Below are 16394 nucleotides of genomic sequence, written 5' to 3' on the forward strand. Positions count from 1 at the left end.
AAGTGGCTTTGGTATGGCGTCGTTCAAATATCCTCGATCCCTGGCCCTTGATGGCTTGCATCCTCATCCACACGCACGAGTTTATAGCCGGCCCCAGCTCAAACGGAAGCGGCGAGGGCCACGTGGCCGCCCTTGCTCATGCGTGCCGCTCTCGACCTTGTGCCAGCAGCGTTTGAGGTGTGGCGACTGGCGAGGGATGAGATTAAGAGGCCTTGAGGGCCAACCACAACCAGCACCGGCCAACAACACATCAACCTACGCCCTGGTCCCAAAAAGAACACAATCTTAAAATACTGTATAAATTTACTAGACAAAAAAGAATACAATTTTAGATGTAAATAAATCTAAACAATTCACTTAGATTTATACCCAAAATGCCAAACTGCAAGTGGTGACCTTTAGAGGTATATACTGTACTCTAATGAAGCCAGAGCAAGACTTCCGGCGAATCCCAGATCCAGCTAAAATCTTGGCAAATCTGGTGCGTCCCATTTCGGCCGTGTGTGCCCAGAGCAAAAGCGAGGAGGCCCAGCAAACCGACGCGCACGCGGGCACGCGGCACGCACGGGCGACATCATCGCATCGCATGGATGTCACGCTCCCGGCGGCACCGATCGCACGTTACCCCTACCCGCACCGCAGCCCGCCCCCGGAAATTCGCGTCGGGCAAGCCGACGCCACCAAACCCCGTCGCCCCCCCACCAAAATAAGCGCCTGCCCCCACCGGAAAGCGACCGCCCCCTCCCTCTCCCCTTCCCCCCTCCTCGGCGGCGGCGGCAGCAGGCTCGCCGGAACTGGCGGCGAGGGCAATGCTGCGGCGCCGCCGGCGGTGCCGGGGCGCGGTGCTCCTCCTCCTCCTCGCGTCGGTGCTGGCGCCCCTCGTGCTGTACGGCGGCTCCTCCTTCTCGGTCGCGCCCCTCCCGGACTCCACCGGTGCGTTCCCTTCCCTTCCCTTCCCTTCCTCTGGCCTGGCCTCTCTCCGTGCGTGGTTTCGAGCAATGCGGGAAGGTTTCGTGTCTGACGGGCGCGGTTTTCCGGGCGGTGTCTTGGTTTTTTTTGCAGTGGCGAGCGGCGCGTTCGACCAGGAGGGCGCGTCCAATCTGGTGTGGCCGCACATGGCAGCGTCCGCGGTGTCTCTGGCCAAAGGTGAGTTTCTTTATCCCCAATCTCCTGCTTGATTGGACCTATCTTGCCAAAGGGAATTTTCGCACGCATTTCGGCCGTCTTAGATCGTGTAGTGGTACGGACGGCGGAGACGGATGATTTTGGTTCCGCACCAGTCAGATAGAGATCTTTTTTTTCACCTGCTATGCTACTAGCATTCAAACCACCAATTGATGCGTTTTGTAGATTTGATAATTGAAAGGCTTGGGGAGCACAAAAACCGTGTGCTATCAGCAACTGATCGCTGGCAAGTGGTTGAGGCAGGGAGCAGCAGGAGCCGTGCATCTGGAAAATCAGATACTGCTGCGGACAGTGAGTTGCGGAGCGCGGAAGAGGAAGATGACCCGGTTGTCGTGGGGAATGGCAGTGCTAGGTTGGGGCAGGACGGCATCATTAAGGAGGTTGTGGGAAGCCAGAGAAGGGAAGATGGATCTGGTGAGCCCGGGGATAGCAGGGATGCTGGTGAGCAGAACGGAAAAGAAGTTGGGATAGAGTTGCCTCACGCAACTGGCGTGGTGCACAAAAATGGGTCAGATGGACTAGAAATGAACGACGATTCTGGACTGCGCACTGTTGGAATCCTAAATTCATCTTCTATCAAGGTAAATTTTCTTGTAGAAGATCAGTCTAGGTTTTAATGTTTCACTGTTGGAATCCTGAATTCATCTTCTATCAAGGTAAATTTTCTTGTAGAAGATCAGTCTAGGTTTTAATGTTTCCTTGTAAGTAGTGTTTGCTTATTGGTGCCCTCTGTTAATGTCTACTTGTTTAGATGACATGTTAGTAGTGGATTACCAAATTTTCACTCTTATGAAATCGTCACTTTGGTATTTATATGAATAAGTATCCACGCTTCCTATTGTATTGCGATATCTGTACATTTTAGCTTATGGAATCATGTTGTTGTTTGTGTTATTTGTTCTTGTCAACGATTTCAGGTAGAGTTCTATCTTGATCTAACAGCTAAACGCCTACTTTTCCAGGAAAGTGCTACTCATAGTTTATCCAACAAGACTAGAGAGCAGCAAACAAGTGCAAGTAACAGTAACTCTGCTCACCATGCAACAAATAGTATAGCTGGTCAAACCACAACTTTGTCAGATGCTACAATCCACATCATCAAGGACCAGCTAACAAGAGCAAAGATGTACCTTGGATTGTTTGCTTCTAGGGGTAATCATGGCTTCGCAAGGGAGCTCCGTGCACGGATGAGGGATATACAACGAGCACTAGGCGATGCGACCAGTGATCGGCAATTACCTCAGAAGTACATCCTATTCTACTGTACTAAGAGTTTTATTCGGCCTGTGTAGTGATGGTGTATGATTGGTGTTGCTGTACTTTTTGTTTGAACCAAACATCTCTGACATGATTTTCTATTTTTCTCAACAGTGTCCACAGCAAAATTAGAGCAATGGAGCAGACATTGGTGAAGGTCAGGAAAAATCATGATAGTTGCTCTAGTGCTGTGAATAGGATCAAAACAGTCCTTCACTCAACAGAGCAGCAACTCGAATCAAACAAAAGGCAAGCTAACTATCTAGCGCAAGTGGCAGCAAAATCTCTACCCAAGGGTCTCCATTGCCTTACACTGCGGCTTACAAATGAGTACTATTTCACCAACTCAAAGAATAAGGACTTTCCCTATGGGGAGAAGCTGGAAGACCCCAAACTCTATCATTATGCCTTGTTTTCAGACAATGTATTGGCTGCTGCAGTGGTTGTTAACTCAACTCTTGTCCATGCTAAGGTATACCACTTGGCCTCAGAAAGTTGCTAATTAGGTGTTCAGTTAATTATTGTGAATCAAGAATCAACTTCTCTTTTTATGCTGAATATTCTAATTGATTTAATCATTTTTCACCACTAACCTTTTGATGCTATATTTAATGCAGAAACCAGAAAACCATGTATTCCACATTGTGACAGATAGGCATAACTATGCTGCAATGAAAATGTGGTTCCTGGCTAATCCCTTGGGTAAAGCTGCTATTCAGGTTCAGAACATTGAAGAGTTTACATGGTTAAATTCAAGCTACAGTCCAGTTCTGAAGCAGTTGGAAACCCAGTTTATGATTAATTACTACTTCAGAACTGGGCATGCTAGGCATGATGAAAATCCTAAGTTTCGGAACCCCAAGTACTTGTCAATACTCAACCATCTGAGGTTCTATCTCCCTGAGATCTTCCCAAAGCTTAACAAGGTGTTATTTCTGGACGATGATACTGTAGTACAGCGAGACCTAAGTGCGCTTTGGTTGGTAGATCTCAAAGGCAAGGTTAATGGTGCTGTCGAGACCTGCAGACAGGCATTCCATAGGTTTGATAAGTACCTCAACTTCTCAAACCCTCTTATTGCCAAGAATTTTGATCCACATGCTTGCGGTTGGGCATATGGCATGAACATGTTTGATTTGTCTGAGTGGAGAAAGCAAAACATCACTGAGGTCTACCATACCTGGCAGAAGTTGGTGAGTATGAGCTTTACATGTGAAATTGTGTTTCTAGTTCCTGTTGCTACACTAGAGTATGTACTCAAGTGCTTGAGCTGATAATGCTAATAGTGACATAATTCATATGTAGCATTTCCTATTAGACACTTCACGAACAGTTGTGCAGGCTGTATCTTAGTAGGGTTGCAGCTATATTTTGATACAAAAGTACACTCCTGTAGGATTTGAGCATTGTTTACTGTCATACTATTTATCTTCTTGTATAGTTCACTCACTCGTCTCCTTTGTGCAGAATGAAAACAGGCTATTGTGGAAGCTAGGTACCCTCCCTGCTGGTCTTGTAACCTTCTGGAACCGCACGTTCCCTCTTGATCATTCGTGGCATCAATTAGGACTAGGGTACAACCCAAATGTCAATGAAAAGGATATCAGGCGAGCGGCTGTCATCCACTACAATGGAAACTTGAAGCCCTGGCTTGAGATTGGATTGCCCAAATACCGCAAGTACTGGTCAGCACACGTCAATTACGATCAAGTGTTTCTACGGGAGTGCAATGTAAACCCGTGAACAGCAAATAGTGGTGTATGGTTTATCCTTTTCTTTTCAATTATATTTCTTAGACCAATTATTTGTGCTCTAGGTAATTTAAATTGCCTAGAGTGCTTATTCTTTGTAACTGATGTCCTTCCTGATGTAAAGGTGCCAGCAGGTTGGTGGTAGGCTTAGATCATACAAACAGTTAGTAGCCAAGGCATATTTCATTTTGTGCTTATAAATGCTAATATGATAGTAGATAATTTTTGACTGTATGAATTGAATGCTATGTTAGAAGCCCTCACAAATAGTGGAGTTTTGCAACGCTTTTCCACTACTTCAGTTTGCTGCATCCTGTGTTATCTGATCACTGTTTATGCACGACAGCATGGGATCCTTGTTGTACGGTCATATGATTTTGTGTTGATGCGTTCAATTTTTCAAATTTTTCATGCGAAAAAATCTCTAATGTCCTGGAGCGTCACACCTTATATCAATGACCCAAGAGAAGCAGGGAAGGAGAAAATTAACAGCAGTACCAAATCAGCTCCTTTCATGAATTTGCTTCTTCATTTATACGTTTATCAGTGAATGCATACATCAATGACGCATTTGTTATTTTACAGTAAGGTCTTGTTTAGATTGGAGTTAGGAATCAGTATTTGGCACTGTAGCACATTCGTTTGTATTTGATAATTATTATCCAATCATGGCCTAACTAGGCTCAAAAGATTCATCTCGTAATTTACAATCAACTGTGTAATTAGTTATTTTTTTATCTACATTTAATACTCCATGCATGTGTCCAAAGATTTGATGTGATGGAGAGAGAGTGAAAAAACTTGCAATCTAAACAAGGCCTAACTGGAGAGAAAAAAAAAAAAAAAAAAAAACGCAAACAACACCTCACTCACACGCAGCTCTGACTTCTCCCAAACCGCTCATTGAACACATTCGTAACTAATCTTTCCTTTGCAAACTACAAATCCTCGAATACCACAAGCCCTTCTTCCAAGATCGCACAGCACATCGCATTGCCACAAGCCCACAGCAGGCGTATACCACCCCTACAATGGCCAATGCTGATCACTGCTTTCTTTCACTGTGCGTTCTCCTCGTCCTCAGCGCCACGACAGCGACGGCCGCGGCAGCGGCACCGCACCGGCGGCTCCAGACGTTGCCTAGGTTGGACAACGACGACCCCAGGGGACCACTGATTGTGCCACCGACGGCGGCGTCCTGCTGGAAATCCACCCTGGCGTCGGAGAGCTGCGTGGACGACGTCCTCCAGTCGTTGGCCGCGCGCCAGGTGCGCATCAGCAAGGCCTGCTGCTCGGTGCTGGAGAGGATCGGCGACAGGTGCGTCGCTGCCGCCTTCTCCAGCTTCCCGTTCAACCCAACGTACCCGCACCTCATCAAGAACGTCTGCGGACTCACCGCGTTTGGCTGAGGAGAGGTCACGCAAACGGCATGGTGGCGACGCCCGGCCGGCCTGTACCCTGTAGTCGCAGCTAGAGCTTTGATTCACTGCAGTAGTACAATAACTAGAAATACTTTCTGAATGAAAATATAAAATGTTTTTCCCAAAAAAATAAAATATAAAGTGTTTTGTATTTTATCAAGTGAATTAGAGCGTGGCATATGTTAAAGACTGGCAAACATGCCTATTCGTTGTAAAAAGCTATCAAATGTTTATAGAAACAAGGACAAGAATGATACGCATCTATTATCTTTTACATGTTCTTATAAAATTTTAAAACTATAATTCATTTTACGATGGCCATGACATCTGTAATATAATTTAATCTTGACAATAAGATAACAATATTCTATTAAGCATGTATTGAATTAAAATACAACTTTGGTAGAATTTTTTCTCCCATTGAAAATCATATATAGAAATATTTATTCGTAAACATATCGTAATTTTAATCTTTTATAGTATCCATGTTGGTACGGTTAAATATCAAGTTTTGTAACTTCCTTTAAGGACTCACAAAAATCTATATAGTTCTAATATTTGATTAAAGTGAATATAAGAATTTAGTTGCTGGCTTGTCATGGATTGATCTTTCCGATGATGATTATAATAGAAGACCTCTCTCGGCAGCCCTCATCAAAAATTGTTGAGATACATTTATTTAGACCGAGTTAGTCAACAATCAACAAATAGGTTAAGATTCAGTTTATGGTTTGATTAGTTGAACCGTCTACCGATAAAACTATATTAACAATTATTAGTGGTAGAAATATTTGTTTCTAGAATTAGATAGAAGGGTCAATAGTTGAAATTTCCATAAATACTTATTGTTTATTTTTTACGTTTACATGAGAAAAAAAGGCCGAGGATGGGAGAAAAACCTGATCGGACAGACCCTTGAAAGTACTCCTTCCGTGCAGAAAGGAATGCAACTGCGTGTTGTGTGCTAGCAAAATTAATTCACGTTTGACCAAATTTCTAATAAATACTATTCACATTTACGGCTCCAAAATAATTTATTATAAAAACATATTTTATGATTAATCTAATGATATTTATTTGATATCATAAATATTGATATTTTTATCTATAATTAATCAAACTTAAGGTACAAAACCATAACAATGTGCTAGAATTACACTCACTCCTGCATAGAGTGAGTAACGAACATACTAGAAGATTGGACGGCAGGAAAAAATGAACTCCTGATTGGACAGAACACGGAAAGGAACCGACCTATACGGGAAAAACACCTTCCAGAGCATTGGATTGGGGGAAAAAACGTCGTACGCGAGGTCGGGCGGAAAAAATTCACCAACGTACGGGAGGATCGGGCGCAAAACCCAGACACGCTAGTTGAGTTTCTAGAATTAGATAGAAGGGTCAATAGTTAAAATTTCCACAAATATTTATTGTTTATTTTTTACGTTTACATGAGAAAAAAGGCTGAGGACGGGAGAAAAATCTGATCGGACAGACCCTTGAAAGTACTCCCTCCGTGCAAAAAAGAATGCAACTACGTGTTGCGTGCTAGCAAAATTAATTCACGTTTGACCAAATTTCTAATAAATACTATTCACATTACGGCTCCAAAATAATTTATTATAAAAACATATTTCATGATTAATCTAATAATATTTATTTGATGTCATAAATATTGATATTTTTATCTATAATTAATCGAACTTAAGATACAAAACCATGACAATGTGCTAGAATTGCACTCTATCCTGCACGGAGTGACTAACGAACATACTAGAAGATTGGACGGCATGAAAAAATGAACTTCTGATTGGACAGAACACGGAAAGGAACCGACGTATACGGGAAAAAACACCTTCCAGAGCATCGGATTGGGGGGGGGGGGGGGGGGGGGGGGACGGACGTCGTACGTGAGGTCGGGCGGAAAAAATTCACCAACGTACACGAGGATCGGGCGCAAAACCCAGACACGCTAGCTGAGTTTCTAGAATTAGATAGAAGGGTCAATAGTTGAAATTTCCATAAATATTTATTGTTTATTTTTTACGTTTACATGAGAGAAAAAAGGCTGAGGACGGGAGAAAAATCTAATCGGACAGACCCTTGAAAGTACTCCCTCCATGTAGAAAAGAATACAAGTACGTGTTGCGTGCTAGCAAAATTAATTCACGTTTGACCAATTTCTAATAAATACTATTCACATTTACGGCTCTAAAATAATTTATTATAAAAACATATTTCATGATTAATCTAATGATATTTATTTGATATCATAAATATTGATATTTTTTATCTATAATTAATCGAACTTAAGATACAAAACCATCACAATGTGCTAGAATTGCACTCTATCCTGCACAGAGTGACTAATGAACATACTAGAAGATTGGACGGCAGGAAAAAATGAACTTCTGATTGGACGTTGGACGGCAGGAAAAAATGAACTTCTGATTGGACGGAACACGGAAAGGAACCGACTATCGATGGGGAACCCTACGGGCCCCCCCATAGACCGTACTATAGGGAAGTGGGCCTTGGTAATAGGCCCACAACCCAATCGTCAAGAAGAGCACGGAGCAAAGCAACGTGCAAGACCAAAACTCCAATTCGGACTATACAAGGAAAGGCGCCCGAAGCATAGCTTAGGACTCTGACCTTGTATCCGAGTAGAACACAAACAACTCCTCTCAGCACCTGGACTATAAAGGGCTGGTGAGGATATCCCTTGTAAACAACTGAACACACCCAATACTCAAAGCAATACGATGCAAACAGGCTAACGCCAAACTGAACGTAAGGTTATTACTCGACCAAGTCGAGGGCCCGAACCAGTATAAATTATGAGTCTCTTTGCGTAACCGCCGAGTTCCACTATTTACCGAAGCCCGAACAACTGTCCTGGGTACCCCCGTGGTAGGCTATCGGTGGTAAAACATCGACAGCTGGCGCGCCAGGTAGGGGTTCTCGGCGCTTTGTGTTTGAGAGCTCGGTGGACCTCAAGATCAAAGACTTGTTGTGGCTCTTGTTGGCCCTCATCGACAAGTCGCTGCTGCAGCTCTCGTCGACCCTCAAGATCAACAACACGTTCTCGGCGACAGCCTCGAGCATCCAAAACTCGTACAAGCTATCGTTGGGAACATGTACACCAATGAACTCACCGCATCTCGTTCAATCTCAAGATCTGGCACAGGAACTTCACCACGTTCATGTACCGGATCATCATGCTCAAATTCCGAACAAACTTCCACGTCAAACTCGCAGCAGTTCAATTGACATGATGACAACAACATGGCGTCTCTAGGCATCATCATCGACTTATGCCTGTACGAGCCAGTGGACAAACTCAGGTTGGATTCGTGATCGGCAGACTTTTCGTTGGGCACGCAGTCGAATTCAAGACGAACGGAACCTATATCCAAGTCAGTTGTACTCTCACGGTGGAATAATAACCGAACTCTGAATACGGCAAGGGCCTGATGCGTCTCCATTCGATGAAAAAAAGAAGCAAACAAGGACAACATATATGTGTATATACATGCACGAACACATGTTGTATATGCTACGTCGGACAACCAGCCCCGGATTCCACCTCAACAAAGTCAAAACGACAACTGAGTTCGACTCCAACTCGAACACCTCGAGGGCTCCCGGATGCAGCTGGATCGGAGGACAACTAGGACTACAACAACCCGGCCCTTGAAGCTCAATCATGAAATGCTGGGGGGCTTGTCGATGCGGGACCCATAGGTTTCCCCACGGAGAAGAGAGAAGAAAACCTAGTCCAAATAGGATTCTCTACATGTAATCCTACTAGGACTAATTACACATAATCCTACTAGAATCTCTACTTTGTAACCAACTAGGACTCCCGCCTCTCCTGGACTATATAAAGGAGGGCAGGGGTCCCTAGATCGGCACCTACACAAGAACACACCATACAACACACAACGAAAAAAACCTCTAGATCTCGATAGAGATCAAGAGGACAACATAGCGCAGGGCGCAACATACTATCTACTCCACACTGAACGTAGAGCGCCGTGATTTTCCGACGTACCGAACTAGTATAAATCGTTGTCTCCCCGCGTTTACCGCCGAGTTCCTGCATACGCCGATACCCCTCCGAACAAATCACCGCCCCGGGTGCCCCCGTGGCGGGTTGCCGGTGGTAAAACATCGACACCGACGTATACGGAAAAAACACCTTCCAGAGCATCGAATTGGGGGAAAAACATCGTACGCGAGGTCAGGCGGAAAAAATTCACCAACATACGGGAGGATCGGGCGCAAAACCCAGACACGCTAGCTAAGTTTCTAGAATTAGATAGAAGGGTCAATAGTTGAAATTTCCATAAATATTTATTGTTTATTTTTTACGTTTACATGAGAAAAAAAGGCTGAGGACGGGAGAAAAATCTGATCAGACAGACCCTTGAAAGTACTCCCTCCATGCAGAAAAGAATATAACTACGTGTTGCGTGCTAGCAAAATTAATTCATGTTTGACCAAATTTCTAATAAATACTATTCATATTACGGCTCCAAAATAATTTATTATAAAAACATATTTCGTGATTAATCTAATAATATTTATTTGATATCATAAATATTGATATTTTTTATCTATAATTAATTGAACTTAAGATACAAAACCGTGACAATGTGCTAGAATTGCACTCTATCCTTCACGAAGTGAGTAACGAACATACTAGAAGATTGGACGACAGGAAAAAATGAACTTCTGATTGGACGGAACACGGAAAGGAACCAACGTATACGGAAAAAACACCTTCCCGAGCGTCGGATTGGGGAAAAAACGTCATACGCGAGGTCGGACGGAAAAAATTCACCAACGTACGGGAGGATCGGGCGTAAAACCCAGACACGCTAGCTGAGTTTCTAGAATTAGATAGAAGGGTCAATAGTTGAAATTTCCATAAATATTTATTCTTTATTTTTTACGTTTACATGAGAAAAAAACCGAGGACGGGAGAAAAATCTGATCGGACAGACCCTTGAAAGTACTCCCTCCGTGCAGAGAAGATTACAACTACGTGTTGCGTGCTAGCAAAATTAATTCACGTTTGACCAAATTTCTAATAAATACTATTCACGTTACGGCTCCAAAATAGTTTATTATAAAAACATATTTCATGATTAATCTAATGATATTTATTTGATATCATAAATATTGATATTTTTATCTATAATTAATCGAACTTAAGATACAAAACCATAACAATATGCTAGAATTGCACTCTATCCTGCACGGACTGAGTAACGAACATACTAGAAGATTGGACAGCAAGAAAAAATAAACTTCTGATTGGACGGAACACGGAAAGGAACCGACGTATACAGGAAAAACACCTTCCAGAGCATTGGATCGGGGAAAAAAGTCGTACGCGAGGTCGGGCACAAAAAATTCACCAACGTACGGGAGGATCGGGCGCAAAACCCAGACACGCTAGCTGAGTTTCTAGAATTAGATAGAAGGGTCAATAGTTGAAATTTCCATAAATATTTATTGTTTATTTTTTATGTTTACATGAAAAAAAAAGGCTGAGGACGGAGAAAAATCTAACCGGACAGACCCTCGAAAGTATTCCCTCCGTGCAGAAAAGAATACAACTACGTGTTGCGCGCTAGCAAAATTAATTCACGTTTGACCAAATTTCTAATAAATTACGGCTCCAAAATAACTTATTATAAAAACATATTTCGTGATTAATCTAATGATATTTATTTAATATCATAAATATTGATATTTTTTATCTATAATTAATCGAACTTAAGATACAAAACCATGACAATATGCTAGAATTTCACTCTATCCTGGAGTGAGTAATAAACATACTAGAAGATTGGACGGCATGAAAAAATGAACTTCTGATTGGACGGAACACGGAAACGAAAAGGAACCGACGTATATGGGGAAAAAAAACACCTACCAGAGCATCGGATTGGGAAAAAAAAAATCGTACGCGAGGTTGGGCCGAAAAAATTCACCAACGTACGGGAGGATCGGGCGCAAAACCCAGACACGCTAGCTGAGTCCCGTCCTGGCGGAAGGCCTACGGAACAGGAACCAACGTGGCAATTGCTACCAGGACTTTGCTGAATAATTCTGAATAATTGAAATCCAGTCGGAGACGGCTCCGAGCCTCCGAACAGTACGGATAACTAACTAGTACCGTTCGAGAAGATAATCCCTCCCCGTGGCTATATATATCTAGTTGTTACTCTTAATTGTTCATCTTCTTGTTCTCGCTGTTCCATGACGAGAATCCTTGCGAACGCAGCTGGAGCCGGCGCCAGCGCCAGCGCGGTGGCGTCCGCGCTGGGCTCGTCGTCGTGGCTCCTCGGGCTCTGCATGGTCGTCGTCTCCGTCTGGGTCGTCTCGTTCGCCGTCTTCGTCTGCGGCCGCAGCGACGACGACAGGCCCAAGAAGATGCCCGCCCCGGCCCCGGCGACCACAAAGGTTAGGCCGGCAGCGACGACGGCTGCGAGCCGCGGCACCGCGAGGTCGTCAGGGACGACGGGGACTGACTTCACGAGCGCGTACACAGCTTCGTACGTTGCCGCTGCCGCCGCGTCCAGTGGCGGCGGCCACCACCACCATCACCACCATGGACATCATGGTGGGGGCGGACACACCGGCGGCGGACACACAGGCGGCCATCATGGCGGCGGCGGCGGCTGTGGTGGCGGTGGCGGTGGTGATGGCGGTGGCGGTGGCGGTGGCGGTGGCGGTGGCGGCTGTTAGCGTCACGTTGGTTTGGGCTTATTTGACTTATAAGCCATACTTTTCCGTCAACGTATAGTATTTTTCTCTCCTACCAAATCAGTCAACAGTACTTTCAGTCATTTGCATGCCGTTAGTTAGTTGCCTTGATAGTCGCGTTATATTGTTATACACCAGCAGTCATATTAAGAATGGCTCCGTTCGGATGGTATGGTTCTGGAGGAATTCGGATGGTTTGGAGGAATACTGGAGGAATTTGTGAAAAAAAATACTGTTTCGAATTAAAAAAGAAACGGATTAAGCCAGGTTCAAAGACACGCGAACGGGCCATTAGCTAATTTAGAGTCAGATTTCTCTATCACAAATTCATGTCATGGCCGAAAGCGTTTAGCAAATTATATTGTCGATATGCTTAAATTCATCATGAAAAGTACTATAGTTTTTTTCCTGTATCAGGATGAAAAGCAATAAAGTGTTAGATAGCCTCATTTATAATGGTACTCAATCCATCTTAAATTATAAGATGTTTGACTTTTTTTTTTGACACTTTGACCACTTGTTTTATTCAAAAATTTATGCAAAATATTATTTCTTTTATTGTGGCTTGGTTTATATTAATAAAATTTCTTCAAGAATGACTTAAATTTGACTATGTTTGCAAAAAAAATTTAAACAAGATGAGCAGTCAAACTTAAAATAAAACAAGTTAAACATCTTATAATTTGGTATGGACGATTTCATCATACATTAAGGTGACATCGATTTCAGTTTTTCACCGCGGGCTGACCTCGGGCTCGCACATTGAGCTGTCTAGCTATTTTTGCCATGTTCACCCGCTGCACCTGCCAGCAGAAGCTGATAGAAACTAAACATCTGCTGGTCGCCACAAATTTCCAGGTTTCAATAATGCCAGCCTCTTATCTCATGATCCTTTTCTTCTCAATTCATATAAGCAACCTGCGTGCACTCCGTGACTCTGTCGCCCTCCTCAATTCCATTCGGATCTCTGTGTCTTTCTAGCTTCCTTCCAAAATTGAAAAGTATCAGGCCACTAAGCAATCTCGCGATTGCTCAGTCCAAAATTGATAAAGGAGAAGGCTGAAAAAAAAAGTTTGGTAAAAAAAAAACCATTACGGCCTCGTTTGGATATAGTCGGATTCATATCAATCCACATATATTAGGGTAGATTAAAGTGGAACTTGAACTAAATTCTACCCCAATCCACCTCAATGTACAGAGAAAAAAAAAACCTACAGGGATGGTTTCAGTTAAATCTTTGGCTCCTGCTGCGCACAAGTTTTTGCTTCCTCCTTTATTTTATTTTATTTTAGTAACAAGAGAATCTACCATGGAGTATTTTCGCTAAAAACTTCTTGAGTTACAATCCTGGTAAATCTCGCAAGTCACCAGAAAGTAGAAACAACATGGACCGAATTGTTTTATTAACCAAATGTCTCTCAAGCCACGAGAAACATCAATTGCTTTAACCGAACATCTGGGTGTTGTGGATATCACACTCCACAACTCCAGTGTCTCAACGATTTTGCCTATAAAATTGTCATTGTGGTGCATGATTCGATAGCAGTAATGGTGGGTTTTGCTGACAACCCATGTTTTAGGATTAGAGAAACGAAAAGAATTAGCTTTCTCTGTTAGAGTTAATCTTGGCTTAAGTTGTCTAATGACCGAGTCCTAAGGGGCCATGGGCCCACTAGCTCTAACTAACGCACGTTGATCGGACGTGTGGAGTATTTTCACCGTTGGCTCAGTCCCAACTGATGCTGTGCTATAAGAAAGGGAACCGTGTGGCTTCTAAGGCTCGGCCTCTTCTAGCGAGAACACCCACATCCCTAACCCACCGATCAGGGAGGCACAGCGGTCAGTTGAAGACTGACGCTCTCTGCTGCTCCGAGGACCAGGAGGCCGATCCAGGAGGTATCTAAGGTCTAACGATGGTCTTCTGCTAATTAAGGTATGTGCTAATTAACCTGGGAATTAGTGTGTTCATGTCATTAGGCTAGTGATCCTAATGGGCTAATCACGATTAAGAATTCTAATATCCTCTCGTCCATCACCAGAGCAAACTAGCGTTTCTTAGCCTTGATGCATTTGTCCTTTTTTTCTCGAAAACGTAAAAAGATTTATGTATCGTTGTATTTAAGAAGAAGAGTTTAACCATACAAACAACGTTTATGACAAGTGCCTGGGAGGTCATACCATCGTAGGATCACGTTGACGACAATTTCACCATCATTTTTTTTTTCCGCGAATATGCACATTACACGTATTTCATTAAGAGGATAGCAAGTTTTACACGGTGTGACCAAAGGCGAGCGAGATGCCCCCACTTTGACACCCCACAGAGAGAGAGATTACACAGATTGTTAGTTTTTTGTTTGGGACTACATCTTGATGTATTTGCGACTACGGAGCTTGCGAAAGCTGCTTACGGCACTTGGACCGCAAAGAAGACCGACATGGAGGCGAACCCGGCCTCACTCCAGCTGCTACCCTCTTCCAAGATAATTTCAGTTAACCTTTCCGGCGTGCACTGCTTCCTCTCGAAGACCCTCCTGCATCTCTCCTTCCAAATGCCCCACGTAACCAGCATGGTTAGCGAGTCGAATCCGCGGCGAAAGCTCTCCGGTAGTGCTTCCCTGGACTGCAACCACCAACTGAGAAGTGTTAGATAATCTATTGCTTCCTTGTATGAATACACAGTAAGGGAAGGCGACGCCGAAAAGGCTTCCTGCCGTGGTATGTAGCCGCTATAGAGGCAGGCGCCGAACGGCTCACCTGCTGGACTGTAGCTACATGCAGGGACAGGCGAAGAAGTCAGTCATGTTGTGTTATCTAGTCACTGTTGCAGCAGGGCAGCTGTACTAGGACTAGATGGATAGAGTTGTATATATAGTTTGTCACTGTAACTCAACAAAGAGAGTTTAGTTTTGCCATCTCCTATACATGGCTCCGTCAACAAAAAGAGTTCAGTTTTACCATCACCTATATAGGGCTCCGGCTAACGCTGATGCTTGTACTGTGTGTGTATACTCTATTCTCCATCTTCTTCTACCTCTAGTCATAGTGTGTGTGATCGGACATCCTCTGTCGTGCTTGGTCGTGGTCGACAAGACTTGTGAGTGATCGACTCACCTGAGCCGGTGATCCTGTGGGCTAACAAGTGGTATCGGAGCCATACAAACGTTGTCGCCGGACTAACCACTGGCGATGACGAACGGTTCGAAAATAGACGACAGTAGTGGCACTGCTGTGGCTGCCCAACCACGATCTGAGGCCGTTGTTTGCACGATGCGGGAGGTCAGCGGCACCAGTTGGCCGACGCTGACTCGCACCAACTATGGAGAGTGGTCGGTGACCATGAAGATCAAGCTTAGAGCCCGACAGCTCTGGAATGCTGTTGACAAAAGCACAAAAAATGAGGCCTCGAACTTTTCTCGAATTACAACTAAGACTAACACTATTTTTCCCTCTCTCAAACCTTTTCACTTAACATCTTGGCTTTCTTGGAATTCCCCCACGCACACCCCCGGTGACACAGCGCGGCTGCGCCGGCCACCAGGGACCTACGACAGACCACCTAACAGGCCGGTCACCATCTCCGACCCGAGTGGCTACACTAAGCGGCGGTGCGGGGTGACACGACTGGCTGGGGAAGGCTGCAGCGACGCGCGGCCATCCACGACGGCGGTGCCACTATTTCAGTGAGCTAGGGTAGCTACAGGACTAATTGGTTAGCGTGTGAGCATCAGGAGGCTACCATGGATCAGGCCAGGGTGACGGTTGGGGCGAAAGATGACGGAGGAGGGCACCACGGCGGCACGATCGCGTCAGCAACGACGGGGAGGTGGTAGCGGTTCTGCTGACGTTCACAAGGTGAAGAGGGAGGCAAGGTGAAGCTTGTGGTGCAAGTGAATTGGCTCGGGAGGGACGGTAGGAGGGCTGCCCACATCTACGGCCGGACACAACCTTATCGGTACAGCGGCGGGAAAACTCCAAAATTGGAGCTTGGTAGTGT

General features: G+C 44.4%; 3 protein-coding genes across 3 annotated transcripts; all 3 read left to right on the top strand.

Annotated features, from left to right (window-relative positions):
- The first annotated feature begins 658 nt into the window (after positions 1-658).
- LOC136546447 (probable galacturonosyltransferase 4) lies at positions 659-4479 on the top strand. The gene is made up of 7 exons (XM_066538422.1): positions 659-933; positions 1063-1146; positions 1351-1766; positions 2148-2431; positions 2557-2914; positions 3060-3635; positions 3910-4479. Exons 1-7 carry the CDS (start codon positions 810-812, stop codon positions 4183-4185), a joined length of 2118 nt encoding a protein of 705 aa, XP_066394519.1. The 5' UTR covers positions 659-809; the 3' UTR covers positions 4186-4479.
- Positions 4480-5224: 745 nt separating this feature from the next.
- On the top strand, positions 5225-5602 carry LOC136544213 (uncharacterized). The gene has a single exon (XM_066536446.1). The coding sequence runs from the start codon at positions 5225-5227 to the stop codon at positions 5600-5602; it is 378 nt and encodes a 125-aa protein (XP_066392543.1).
- A 6277-nt stretch (positions 5603-11879) lies between these two features.
- Positions 11880-12827, top strand: LOC136546448 (uncharacterized). Its single transcript, XM_066538423.1, has one exon. The coding sequence runs from the start codon at positions 11891-11893 to the stop codon at positions 12377-12379; it is 489 nt and encodes a 162-aa protein (XP_066394520.1). The 5' UTR covers positions 11880-11890; the 3' UTR covers positions 12380-12827.
- The last annotated feature ends 3567 nt before the right edge of the window (positions 12828-16394 follow it).

This window comes from Miscanthus floridulus, chromosome 3, assembly GCF_019320115.1.
Source record: "Miscanthus floridulus cultivar M001 chromosome 3, ASM1932011v1, whole genome shotgun sequence".
In the NCBI taxonomy this organism is placed as follows: Eukaryota; Viridiplantae; Streptophyta; class Magnoliopsida; order Poales; family Poaceae; genus Miscanthus; species Miscanthus floridulus.

Coding starts and splice junctions, on each gene's coding strand:
- LOC136546447 (XM_066538422.1), top strand. CDS start 810: ATGCTGCGGCGCCGCCGGCGGTGCCGGGGCGCGGTGCTCCTCCTCCTC. Junction 1,147..1,350: donor CGCGGTGTCTCTGGCCAAAG/GTGAGTTTCTTT, acceptor TGCGTTTTGTAG/ATTTGATAATTGAAAGGCTT. Junction 2,432..2,556: donor GATCGGCAATTACCTCAGAA/GTACATCCTATT, acceptor TTTTCTCAACAG/TGTCCACAGCAAAATTAGAG.
- LOC136544213 (XM_066536446.1), top strand. CDS start 5,225: ATGGCCAATGCTGATCACTGCTTTCTTTCACTGTGCGTTCTCCTCGTC.
- LOC136546448 (XM_066538423.1), top strand. CDS start 11,891: ATGACGAGAATCCTTGCGAACGCAGCTGGAGCCGGCGCCAGCGCCAGC.